The sequence below is a fragment of the Prunus persica genome, chromosome G3, assembly GCF_000346465.2.
Source record: "Prunus persica cultivar Lovell chromosome G3, Prunus_persica_NCBIv2, whole genome shotgun sequence".
NCBI classification, from domain to species: domain Eukaryota; kingdom Viridiplantae; phylum Streptophyta; class Magnoliopsida; order Rosales; family Rosaceae; genus Prunus; species Prunus persica.
The window spans coordinates 24,089,966-24,102,227 of record NC_034011.1 but is presented as its reverse complement, the minus strand read 5'-3'; the positions used below and the strand labels follow the sequence as shown (position 1 = coordinate 24,102,227).

Sequence of the window (12,262 nt, the reverse complement as noted above, 5' to 3'; positions counted from 1 at the left end):
TAGTCAATTTAATAGAGACTTTGATAACAACTTAAACTTCTTTTTTGGGTTGGCCGTGGACTTGGAACAATTCACAAGTCTTTGACACGGTTGATATGGGTCTTTCCGAAAGTCCGAAATTCGAAACCTTAGCCACCCATTTCTCGTCCAATAAGATGTTCGTGCTCTTCACATCGCGGTGAATGATCTTGTACTTCGTGCCCATATGTAAGGCTTTGGTTGTGATTTCAATTGGGTAAGTGAAGATTGACGAGAGTCACCTAATTAATCAAGGAGATTTATTTCCTTGATTAATTAAGGGATTTATTTTCCTATTCTATATAGTTGACAAATCATTGTATAATTACGAGATATTATCTTAATTGATTACTGTATCTATTTCCTTGTAAAGCACTCATGTAAATTCCTATATATACCTCCTTATGGAGAAGAATAAAACCTAACTCAAAGTACTCAAACCATATTCATATTTTAGCATGGTATCAGAGCAATCGATCCTAGATTGTTTGTCAACTCTTATCTCAAATTTCTCATATTCAAATCCAAAACTCTAAATCAAATTCCTTATATTTTTCCCCAAATCCAAATCCCTCAAATCTAAAGTCCTCAAATCCTCTTATCAAAATCCCTAAATAGATAACTCTCAAATCCAACTCCTACATCAAATTCCTCCAATCACAGTTTCTCACATTCTCATATCACATCTTACTTCCACTACGATGTCAGGAACCTCTACGATTCTCCTCCTTATTGCAGACTCACAGAAGCATGCGGTCAATCCTGCTGACCCGGCTACCAGGACTTATGCTTATATCGCCACCACCAACGGTTCTACTTTTCATACGTCATCTCAAAAATCCGCATGGATTATCGACTCGGGTGCTACAGATCACATGACATTTGATCTTGGCCAACTTATTAGTCGCAAATCATCCACTCCGCTGATGGTGTCTAATGCTAATGGTACCCCTCCCCTGTGGTTAGGGAGGGCTCTTTATCTCTCTCTACTTCCCCACATCTGGATTATGTATTACTTGTTCCATCTTTAGACCATAACTTGCTATCTGTTGCGCAACTTACTACTATTTTGGGGTGTACTATAACATTTTGGCCGAATCATTGTGTTTTTCAGGACATCCTCACAGGAAAGACGATTGGTTGTGATACTCGGCGGGGCAAACTCTACTACTTGAACTGGGCACCAGATAGTGAGGTCAAGGTTGATCAAGCTTTCACAACTAGTGGAACTCGTTCTGAGGAGGAGAGAGACAAAATTTGGTTATTACATAAACGTCTTGGGCATGCCTCGTTTGGTTATCTTAAGAAATTGTTTTTATCATTATTTTTCAATCTTGATGTTTCTAGCTTCCAATGTGATACGTACGAATTGGCCAAGAGTCATCATGTCCCATTCCCATTAAGTTCAGATAAGAGTTTGGTTCTGTTTTCTCTTGTTCATTCTGATGTTTGGGGACCTGCTAAAATTGCCACTTCGTCAGGGGTGCGATGGTTTGTCACGTTTATAGATGATTGTACACGCATGACTTGAGTTTCCCTTCTCAAAAATAAAGGGGAAGTTAGTTCCAGGTTTCAACAGTTTTATCAAATTATGGAGACTCAGTTTCATGCCATAATTTAGGTTCTTTATTCTGACAATGGCGGAGAATTTCTCAACCATGATCTAAACCAGTTATTACAAGATCATGGCATCATACATCAACGCTCATGCCCTTACACTCCCTAACAGAAGTCGTTCGTGCCTCTCTCTTTGGTGCCAATATGCCATGATCCTTTTGGGGCTAAGCCGTCGTATCTGCAGCATACCTTATCAATCGGATTCCCTCTAGTATCATAAATTTCCAAACACCACTTCAAACACTTCACCACCATATCCAAACACCTCCCACCCCAAACTTGGAACCCCGGATTTTCTGCTATGTTGTATTTATCCACTTACATGATCACCAATGAAGCAAATTGGATCCCCGAGCCGAAAAGTGTGTTTTCATTGGCCATGCACCTCATCAGAAAGCATATCGATGTTATCATCCTCTTAGTCAGAAGGTCTTTACCTCCATAGATGTTGTGTTTTGGAAACATGAATTATATTTTTCAACAGCCCAATAGGAGAATCGAGAATCCACGACTGCTCCAATTCTCGATTTTTTCCCCCAGGACGTCACTTTGCATCAAAATGACCCGTCACTAGTGCAAAGTAACCAGTCGCCCCCCTTAGTTCTTCAACTACAGAGAACCTGCTTCAAAACGACCTGTCGCCAGCAGACAGCGACCAGTCGCCAGAGGAAAACTTTAAGTTGTCTCCACGCTGTCAAATCAGGAGAAGAAAATTGAACCGGTTTATGAGATTTTACCTGCTTCAGCTCCAGTACCGCACCAATCACCTGCTGGGGAAGTCATTCAGGTAACATCTTTTCTTGAAACTGATAACACTAATGAAATATCCCATGATGATTTGATTTCAGAAGGCACAGAGCCTACATATCAGCTTCTAGAAAGGAAGAACCGTGGCAAATCTCGAGTACAATATGAAGCAGATCTTAAAGCCAAAGGAAAATACCCCATCAATAATTATATATCTCTCAGCTATTATCAGGGTCACGTGTGCACTATGTGAAGCAGTTGGCTGACATATCTGTCCCCAACAGTGTAACTGAAGCACTAGAAGACCCAAAATGGAAAGAAGCTATAAATGAAGAAATGCGAGCTCTCCAAAAGAATGTCACATGGGAACTCGTGCCCTTACCTCGTGGAAAGAAGACAGTAGGATGCAGTAAATTTCGATTGGCCACTACATCAGTTTGATGTCAAAAATGCATTCTTACCTGGAGAATTGGAAGAAGAAGTATATATGGACTTACTCCCAGGATGTAAAATAACAGAAAATTATCTAAAGACCATTCTGCACTATAAAATGTACATCACAAAACATATACATGACTATTAACGCAAGATCAATGGTCTACCTGCTTTTATTGCCTCCTTAGCTAGTTGCTCATCCATCCCAGAAGAGAAGTTTTTACATTTTGCTAGTTACTTGGCCATACAAACTCTGTTCAACCTCCTATCTCCAACCGTTTTTGCTTCGAAGAGAAATCTTTCGCGTGCAGCACATAATATTTGCCTAGCCAATCAGTATTCTGGTTCTGTTTTTGCATTATTTGGGTGTGTTCACAGAAAATGATCTCTGATATGTAAGATTACAAAGCATCTACTTGCATGTAGGGTTATTTTCTGTATTATATAGTAGGGTTTTTATTTTTGAAGCATAATATAGTGGGGTTAACATGAAAGAGTCAGGTAATTGTAAATGACACATGATCTCCATGTGAAAAGCATAGCGCAAGATCTGGAAGACCCCCACCTAACATTGATTGATTGCGACTTGAAACAACTCAGTATGCAAAGATGTACATATGTTGTCTGAAAAATAAGGTAGTGACTGATAGGTAGGGCATGAAAAACCGTTGGATATGATAAGCTTTTAGAATCTGCAATAAAAGTGTTCCAAAGAAACTATCATTTGAATATTACAGGTAACCTTGATTCAGAGACCATGGATCTAAATTCTAATTACCACTCCAAGGTGTGGTTGGTCAACGAAAATGTAATGGTCAACATGGGCATGGGACTCAGATGGATTCACACTATGCCTTCTGGAAATCAGAAATGGCCACCCACAAAGCATCATCTCACCACCTACAAATTTGAGCATGGAGCCCAAACCAAATCTGGGCCGTTGGCCTTGACACTGGCATGTAACCAAGCATTTGGATTGTGGGCCAAGGAATCCATATTTACATTTCAGGAGGTGGGGCTGGGGTCACCTGCTGTCCTTAGGATCAGTTTTCAACAGCGTGATCATGGAGACGGGAGCCTGTTTGATGGGCCGGGTAAGGTTTTGGCCCACAGATGGAAGGCTACACGTGGATGCTGATGAGAACTGGAGCTTCATGCCACCAAGCAAGAACCAATTTGACTTGGTGTGGGTGGCTACGCACGAACCTACGTTTCTGCTGGAAAGACTAAGAGGGCTTTGCACAGTGATGATATTGCCGGCATACAAGCATTGTACTCCCAACCATAGATCCTACATGCCATGCTCTGATTGGGTTCTACATCAGAATGTTTTTATTTTTTTTCAAACATTTAATTTTACTGTTGATGCCCTTTATTCTTTATCAAAGATGGTATTACCTCATGTGAAAATAGCATGACTTTAATTTCAAAATCCAACCCAAAATTTGTTGGGCTACTTTATGTCTACTTGCCCAAGAGCTAAATTGACCCAAAACCCTAAATTATTTTCAGGACAGCCCAATCCAAATCGAATTCGGGTCAGGAAACCCAAATTTTAAATCGGGTTAGTCTTCTCCGCCTTCGCTAAAACCCTAGTTTCTTCTCTTTCTTTTGGGTTGGGCATATGAATTGAATTTCTGCAACTCCCAAAGCACAGTTGATTGCTTTTGCTTTGCATTTTCAAAATCGTAAGCTGTATTTGCTCTGAGAAGTGTAGGGAATTATGATGAACGGTAGGCACCAAAACAAATTCGCATGGAAGCCCAACCTCGGCGTCAAAATCAACGAAACGGAGGTCGGAGGCCGGTTCAGGCCGCTGTCGGATATTACGGGGGTCTGCCCTCGCTGTAAGGAGCAGATCGAATGGAAACGCCGTTACGGCAAGTACAAGACCCTAACGGAGCCAACCAAGTGCCAACGTTGTACCAAGCGCGCCGTTCGTCAGTCTCACCATAAACTCTGTTCTGCTTGCGCCAAGGAACAAGGTGTTTGTGCAAAGTGCTGTTGCCGTGTCGAACGTATCGTTGGAAAAGACCCTTCGGAAGTGGAAGCTGAGCAAAAAAAGCTTCAGGAGGTTTGTTTTTCTTTTTATTTTTTCTTTTTTAATTCTCTAATTGCGTTTGCATTCAAAAATGGGCTAATGAGATTGATGGGTTTGTTTTGTTTTATCAACTTATAACGTGCAGGCCATAAAAAATGCTCGAGAAAGAGATAGGAGGACACTGATACGTGCGGTATGTTCTCTAATGGAAACCCATTTGTTTTTTTGAGCTTCTTGTATTGTCTATGAATAAAGTTGCATACTTTGTAAGCTCAAATTGTACTGCAACAGATGAACGCAGGCAAAGCTACTGGTTTAGTGAAAGCGGCAACCAACAAAGATGACAAGGCTGGGGATTTGTTCCCCTCTGCATCACTTGAAGAATATGCAGAGGCAAGCAGAGATGATAATGATGATGATGATGATGATGATGATGAAGAAGGTGAAGAAGAAGAAAATGAGGACCATGTTTGTAATTAATAGAGGTAGTATTTCAATAGCTTTTGCAGTGTGGACTCTTACATTTACAAATTACAAACAATGATGATGATAAGTTACAGACACAAATTTGTTGTCTTTGTTTTGGGCAGTTTTGAGGCATCTCTTTGTACTCTCAGTCGCAATTTTGGACAAAGATATTTCCATTACTCTGGAAGTGGAAGTCAGCCCTTCAACCCCTATGAAGAAGGTCTTGAAGAGTTTAAACGATCAACATCTTTCTTGTTTTCTTCTTCTTCTTTCTTTCTTATAGCCGTTGATTCTTCGTTTTTGTACAAGTGCTTTATGCACAAGAACCCTCAAATGTTGTTTGAGTTTATGTATTAATTGAGTTCCATATGAGAAACTAAAGCGCTCTTGTTCTTCCAAGTTCTATAGTTGAGAAATCAAATGCTAATTCCACCTAATCTGGCCATTACCCCTATTCAGTCTGTTCATTAGTGAATAAAGCCAATGATTATCTCAATTTATTTCACTTAATATGTAAAAAACTAACAAATTTATGCAGATTGTGTACAAAATGCTCTGCATGGGGAAAACTTATGTGAAAGTTGGCAAAACATTTAGTTTAATATTATCATAGATCAAGATGGTTTGCTACGAGGGGTGACTTAGGTTCAAAGAAAACTGACTATAAAGTATGGTAAGATGCACCTAGGGATTATTGAAAACGCAATAGAAAATTAAGAGAATTAGATCCCACTTCACTCTTCCAGTCAACAGCTTGAAAGATTGAATGAACAGTTCAAATGGTTGTTTTCCCCAGAAGAAGTGTTAAGGAAGAAAAATAACCCTTCTTAGAAATGCAGAAGGAAAGCTCCTCTAAGCCAGTCAGATGCCTTCTTGCCGCAATGTTATGTGCTATTCTCCTTGTCAGCCCCCTCACAGTTTTCATTTTTGGCTTCAATGTTTCATATCCACAATCCATTTTTGCTACTTTTGCCAATACCTCCCATGACCAAATTGTTTTGCCTCATTCCCTGCACAGAGATATCTCTCGTTTGCAGATCCAACTGGGGGTTTTACTGGAGCAGCTGCATAATGAAAGTTCAGACTCAAAAGCAATTGCGAAATTTTCGGATCAGGTGCTTCACATTGCCATTTCTTTGGACAAACTTGCAGATAGCTTATCAAGGCTCTACAGGAATTCTCCCCCTGCTAAAGCTGAGATGAGCAATGTCGATGAAGATTTCAGTGATCCCGAGGAAGCTGAAGAACAGTTTATGGGTGGGAAGGTCTTCAGTTCAGGTGAGATTCACAATTACACTTCACCAAAACAAAACAGGCTAATTGGGAAGAAGAATTTTCTTGGGGTAGAAGCAGTAACTCCATCAATTGGGTTGGCTTGTGCTAATATGGTCACCAATTTAGACCGGTTTATGAGTTACAAGGTTCACAGTACATGCCCGGATGATTGGGAAATAGCTCAGAAGCTTATAGTTCATGGATGTGATCCATTACCAAGAAGAAGATGCTTCACAAAATCACCTCCACACTACACCAAGCCATTTTCTATAAACTCCTCCCTTTGGACTCAACCTAGTGGTGCTAACATCTTATGGAACAATTACAAGTGCAAAGACTACTCTTGCCTTGTCTCCAAAGAAACCAAGGACCGAAGAGGCTTCTTCAAATGCTCGGACTGCTTCAATCTTTCAAAAAAAGGGTGGGATACTCCAACAAACAAGTCTGAATCAGCAGAGTTCACCATTGATGAATTTCTAGGGTTAAAGCCAGAGGAGATCAGAATCGGCCTAGATTTTAGCCTGACAACAGGAACATTTGCTTCTATCATGAGGGAAAAGAATGTTACCATTGCTTCTAGTACCTTAAACTTAGGGGCTCCTTTCAATGAGGTCATTGCCTTAAGAGGCCTTCTTCCTCTTTACACATCAATTGGCTCAAGATTGCCTTTCTTTGACAATACCCTTGACATGATCCACTCTACTTCGTTCTTGGATGGCTGGATAGGAATTGAACTCCTTCAGTTTGTGTTGTTTGATTGGGACCGTGTCCTTAGGCCAAAGGGCCTTCTTTGGATAGACCGCTTCTTCTGTCATAAGGAGGACATGAAGTTGTATTTGGATGAGTTTAACAGGTTAGGCTACAAGCCATTACTATGGAGGGTTGTACCTAAGACTGATAAGCTTGGAGATGAGCTCTTCTTCTCAGCTGTATTGGAGAAACCAGTCAGAGTATAAGAAAACCAGGACCAAGAATTTGAAGCCACTAGATGTAAATGGTATCTTGAGGTGATTTTCATCCATGTATTGGTGTAAATTCACTCTCACTACTTTATAAAGTTCTATCATCCTTTTGTTATCTTCGGGTTTTTTTAATTTCACAAAATTCATAAAGCTCAATATTGACATCCATGTCAAGTTTACATAGCATATCTTTTGGTATCTCTGGGTTTTCTCCCACAAAATTCATAAAAAGCTCAATATGCACATCCATCTAAAAGTAAATTTGCCAATGATTCTGTTAAGTTTTTGTACCAAACCAACTGGGGATTTGTTGAAAGCTTTGGTGTAAATTTCACCATGGGAAGTGGAAACTACTATTTTGCCACACCATGGGTCCAGCCTAAGTTTTAAGTTCATTATATCTTTTGATTTACTCCATAACTAGTTTAACACGTAACAATCATCAATAATTTCAGAGATCAAACATTTCAACTATAAAAAAGTACATTTACAATTACAATAATTTCTGGTGAATGAATTTGGTGTTCTAAATTATTGAGAATTACACCTAAAGGGGACAATATAGCAACAAAATTTTTTTATAAAAAGAACTGTGTTAATAAGTTCAAATTCCTTGCTCGGGGTGAAGGTACACTTGCTATAGAACAAAAAATTGGCACTTCCTACAGCTCAAATAAATTCAATTACCCGAAGAATGATATCACTACTATCTAGTAGAGAAATTCCTAAAAGAATTTGAGGACTTCTCCAAAATTTAGTAAGTAAAGCATCAAATAATATCAGGACCAATCGCCCGATCAAAACTAACGAAAAGGCTTCAGTGTCCATAATCCCAATTCTGAATTTACCAGTCTAAAGCCTTCATCAGAAATGCTCAATACCAGCCCACGTCAGAACAAAATTCCTATAATTCCATGCTAAGTGGACCGAAAGAAGAATGACCTCTATTCATCTTTTGCACACAAGCGCTCTGAAAGACAAGGAAACAATAATAGAAATTAAATTTCAAATTTTGGGTTTTTGCAAGTATCATGAGAAACCACATAGCAGGACTTTTCAAGAAGGGAAAAAATGAAGAAGAATATGCCAAAAAGGAGGAATTCATCATTCCTGAATATATAGATTGCACAAGTGTTCTCCCTTCACATAGTGTTATATATGACTTTTAAAGAAACTTGAGCCTAGAAGTTGAATCTTAGGTAAGGAAAACATGATGTGAAAGAAAGATCATGAAAAGACCCAAAATATATGGTAAGGAAGCATAATAGGTAAGAGCCCATACTCAGATATTCATAAGCCAATATCATTGACGTGCCCCAGGCTGACATGCTGAAAAATCTTGGACCTAGCCCTCTGTAGAAACCTTTCCAGCCATCATCTCTTATCAAGCCTTTAACAACTTCTCTTGCAGTGGGTCTCTTTTCGTGTCCCATCACCTATAGTGCAGGAATAATTATTATTAAAAAAAAAACACATATTAGTAATAACTTGGTCAAATGAAGATGAGCAAGCTACAAGCTAGCAAAGTAACCACATACATTAATGGTTATATGAATACCTGTAACCGAGTCTTTATGGTATCCAATGGGGTTGTTATGCAGGATGCTGTTGCACCTGCAACAATTCCTCCAGCAGCTTGAACCAACACTATTTTCCCCAAGCCAGGAACAGCTTCATCAGAACCACTTCCCTGGCCTAAGAAACTGCTTAATGAACCAGAATAATGCAAATGTGAGATATTTTGACAAAAGGGTATGATTCACCTAAACTCCTTCACCTTAGTTCTTTATCTAAAGGGAATGAAGTCCGTTGCCCTTAGTAGTAGTAATTATAGAAGTTCATTGGCTTAATGAACCTTAGACTTCCTATACAACAGGATCGTTTATCTAAGAATAAAGCCTAACAACCAACAAAGTCACAGTACCTGATGATTACTTCCAACAACTCATACTTCCTAACTTTTCCAACATAACTATCATGTTCCACTAACGCACTCAAATGGAAACCACCTAAAACAACCATCAAACTGATGCACCTCCAAAGTTTTAATGTGTTTGTCATGGCCACAAGGCAAAGAAACTCATATCATTAAATCATTAAATGAAGATTGCTGCTTAAGATAAAAATAGAATGTCCAACAGAAAATCTCAATTACATATTGCTGACACACATTTAAAAGATCTAAATTTACTGAAACTTACTTGGCCTAGTCTTAGAATAAAAGAGCTCTACAGAACTAGAGTCAATAGTTATCAGATTACCATGTCTCACCTCCAGATTAAGCGCTGGCTTGAACCATAACTAGCCCACCATACAGCGCTAGATGGAGAGTAAGTCATAACAGAAAGTCCAAACCCTCTATACAATCCCCGGATGCCATCTGACTTTATAACTTTACGAGCAACATCCATCCCCCCGCTGTACTTTGCATGGCCCGAATACCCTTGCACCATCAATCTTTGACTAATCTAAAGAAAACCCATTGCTCAAAAATTAGTTATCTCAAACCCCTAACTACAAAAATGCTCAAGCAAGACATGCGATAGAGCCTGTAAAGGTATTTACCACATCAATAGGGACAAACACAGCCTGAGAGAAAAGTGAGGCGGTCATCCCAGCTAGTCCATTAGCCAAAGCTGCCTCTGTAGGCTCAGATAACTTGAAGGGCTCAACCATCTTGAAAGCAGCCACCTTGGTGGTCTCCAAAGCAGTGAGAAATATAATCCTAGCAGGAATTGCACCAGTGATTACAGTGCCAAAACCTCTGTACAAACCAGGAATACCATCTGCTTTCAAAATGCCTCTAACCACAGAAAATGTATCCCTCTCCAGAGCATCTTTGGAAGCAACTTGAAGCCTGGTTTTCACAACAGAAACCGGGTACAGTGCCACTGTGACCCCTGTAAACAAGCCAGCTCCAACCACATAAAATTTAGTCTTATCAAGCCTGCATAAGTAGGGATACAAACTTATGAGTTCAACAGAACAGAATTCACTTAATTGAGAACAAAATCCATATTAATCAATCTGTGGGTAGGTTTTAGATTTCCTTTTTAATTCCTTAATCAATCCAACATTTCACAGCATAAAATTTAGTCTTATCAAGCCTGCATAAATAAGGATACAAACTTAATGAGTTCAACAGAGCACAATATTCACTTAATTGAGAATCAAATCCATATTAATCAATAGGGTAGATACGTTTTAGATGTCGTTTCTAATTCCATAATCAATTCAACATTTCCCAGCAATACAGTCAATCAATCTACAGCACCAATTTCTCAACAAAAACTAACAGTTATAACCCAAAAGATAACAGATAAAAAGCAAGCAATGGGACTTGTCAATGAATCAAACAAAAAGTGAAAATCGAAACAAAGAACATACTTGTCCCAATTGATTTCGGTGTTGCCAATGGAGTTGGGCGCAGCCATGGGGTCGTCGAAATTGAACCCAACAAAGAAAGCCGAATCTTGGGGGCGAGTCAAGAACTCATCTTTCGGAAGCTGAAATGTCCCAAATTTTGGGAAACGGTATCCGTTAAGCAAGACGGTGTTTGGTCGAAGCTGTTAACGCGTGAAAGCGAAACAGCAAGAAATGACTTTTCCCGAGTTTTGGAATAATTTTTGGGAGAATTTTCGATTGCTTGGAGTTGGCGTGAAGTCAATTCGCTGACTCTTCTGTGTTTCGGCGCCTCATGCCCAGCGGTCAGGAGGACATAGTTACAGGGTAGATTTGCAGGGTCATTGATTAAATTCTCAAAGAGTTACTAAACGAACTTTAAAATTATCTGAGTCTATGATCTATATAGATCATAATATTTGAATTAAAATATAAAATTAACTAAGTACACCCTATAAAACTATTAAAAATATCCTTGATACACTCTAATACTTGTATTATTATTTTATAGTTAAATTTTAGCTTAATTTTTTTAAATAGTGTTTATAAATCTTTGACTTTTCATATGGATTTATGCTTATACTAAAACTATTGACACTTTTTTTTGCAATTCCAAGTTCTTGTAATTACCACATCTTTCGTTAAAAACACAATAGGACAAGTAATTTTTTGATTATGGTTGAATATAGTTAGTAGGATGTACTTATTAAAATTGTATTTGTTTCACAATTTTATTTATCCTTTTTGGTCATTTTATATTAGGATAAATCAATAATTCAATATATATTTTTATCGTAGGGTGTACTCAATTAATTTTAGGGTTCATTTAGCAACACTCAATTTTTATTCTCTTCTTCTTTGTCAAATTAAATTTTTATTATCATTTAACCTGAATTTTGTATGTGTATTTTTTGGGTCAAAATTTTTAATTTTTATTTATGGTCAGTCAATTTTCATTTAAACAGTAAAGAGTATAGCCTAACAAAGAATTTTTCAAAAAAAAAAAAACCCCCCGTAACGCCGTGCGGCTATACTCTTTTTACATATAAAAATAATAATTCAAAGTATAGCGGAGCGGCTATACTATTTATAAAAAAGAATTAAAAATTACAACAGTAAAGCCGGGCGGCTATACTCTTTTTGTATAAAAAAATAATTCGGAGTATAGCCGCGCGGCGCTACTATTTAGGGAAAAAAAAGTAAAAAAAAAGAAGAGGACCGGCCTAGCGCGTGTTATTTTTATAAAAAAATAATTAACAGGAAAACGACCCCAGTAAAGCCGCGCGGCTATACGCTT

The 12,262-nt window shown here is 38.4% G+C and overlaps 3 protein-coding genes across 3 annotated transcripts; 2 read left to right on the top strand and 1 right to left on the bottom strand.

Moving 5' to 3' along the window:
• On the top strand, positions 4,307 to 5,763 carry LOC18783609 (uncharacterized protein C9orf85 homolog). The gene is made up of 4 exons (XM_007215931.2): positions 4,307 to 4,891; positions 5,004 to 5,051; positions 5,150 to 5,343; positions 5,449 to 5,763. The coding sequence occupies exons 1-3, from the start codon at positions 4,541 to 4,543 to the stop codon at positions 5,336 to 5,338; spliced, it is 588 nt and encodes a 195-aa protein (XP_007215993.1). The 5' UTR covers positions 4,307 to 4,540; the 3' UTR covers positions 5,339 to 5,343; positions 5,449 to 5,763.
• LOC18782254 lies at positions 6,160 to 7,557 on the top strand. The gene has a single exon (XM_007216903.1). The coding sequence runs from the start codon at positions 6,160 to 6,162 to the stop codon at positions 7,555 to 7,557; it is 1,398 nt and encodes a 465-aa protein (XP_007216965.1).
• LOC18784421 (solute carrier family 25 member 44) lies at positions 8,005 to 11,284 on the bottom strand. Its single transcript, XM_020560805.1, has 6 exons — positions 10,951 to 11,284; positions 10,129 to 10,510; positions 9,835 to 10,031; positions 9,122 to 9,266; positions 8,846 to 8,999; positions 8,005 to 8,533 (listed from the first exon to the last, which is right to left on the bottom strand). Exons 1-6 carry the CDS (start codon positions 10,995 to 10,997, stop codon positions 8,508 to 8,510), a joined length of 951 nt encoding a protein of 316 aa, XP_020416394.1. The 5' UTR covers positions 10,998 to 11,284; the 3' UTR covers positions 8,005 to 8,507.

What these genes read in the sequence shown, in the direction of transcription:
- LOC18783609 (XM_007215931.2), top strand. Translation starts at nt 4,541, where the DNA reads ATGATGAACGGTAGGCACCAAAACAAATTCGCATGGAAGCCCAACCTC. An exon ending in AGCAAAAAAAGCTTCAGGAG is followed by an intron (nt 4,892 to 5,003) that starts GTTTGTTTTTCT and finishes TATAACGTGCAG; the next exon opens with GCCATAAAAAATGCTCGAGA. An exon ending in GGAGGACACTGATACGTGCG is followed by an intron (nt 5,052 to 5,149) that starts GTATGTTCTCTA and finishes GTACTGCAACAG; the next exon opens with ATGAACGCAGGCAAAGCTAC.
- LOC18784421 (XM_020560805.1), bottom strand. Translation starts at nt 10,997, where the DNA reads ATGGCTGCGCCCAACTCCATTGGCAACACCGAAATCAATTGGGACAA. An exon ending in TGTTTGTCCCTATTGATGTG is followed by an intron (nt 10,032 to 10,128) that starts GTAAATACCTTT and finishes GGTTTTCTTTAG; the next exon opens with ATTAGTCAAAGATTGATGGT. An exon ending in CCATAAAGACTCGGTTACAG is followed by an intron (nt 9,000 to 9,121) that starts GTATTCATATAA and finishes CCTGCACTATAG; the next exon opens with GTGATGGGACACGAAAAGAG.
- LOC18782254 (XM_007216903.1), top strand. Translation starts at nt 6,160, where the DNA reads ATGCAGAAGGAAAGCTCCTCTAAGCCAGTCAGATGCCTTCTTGCCGCA.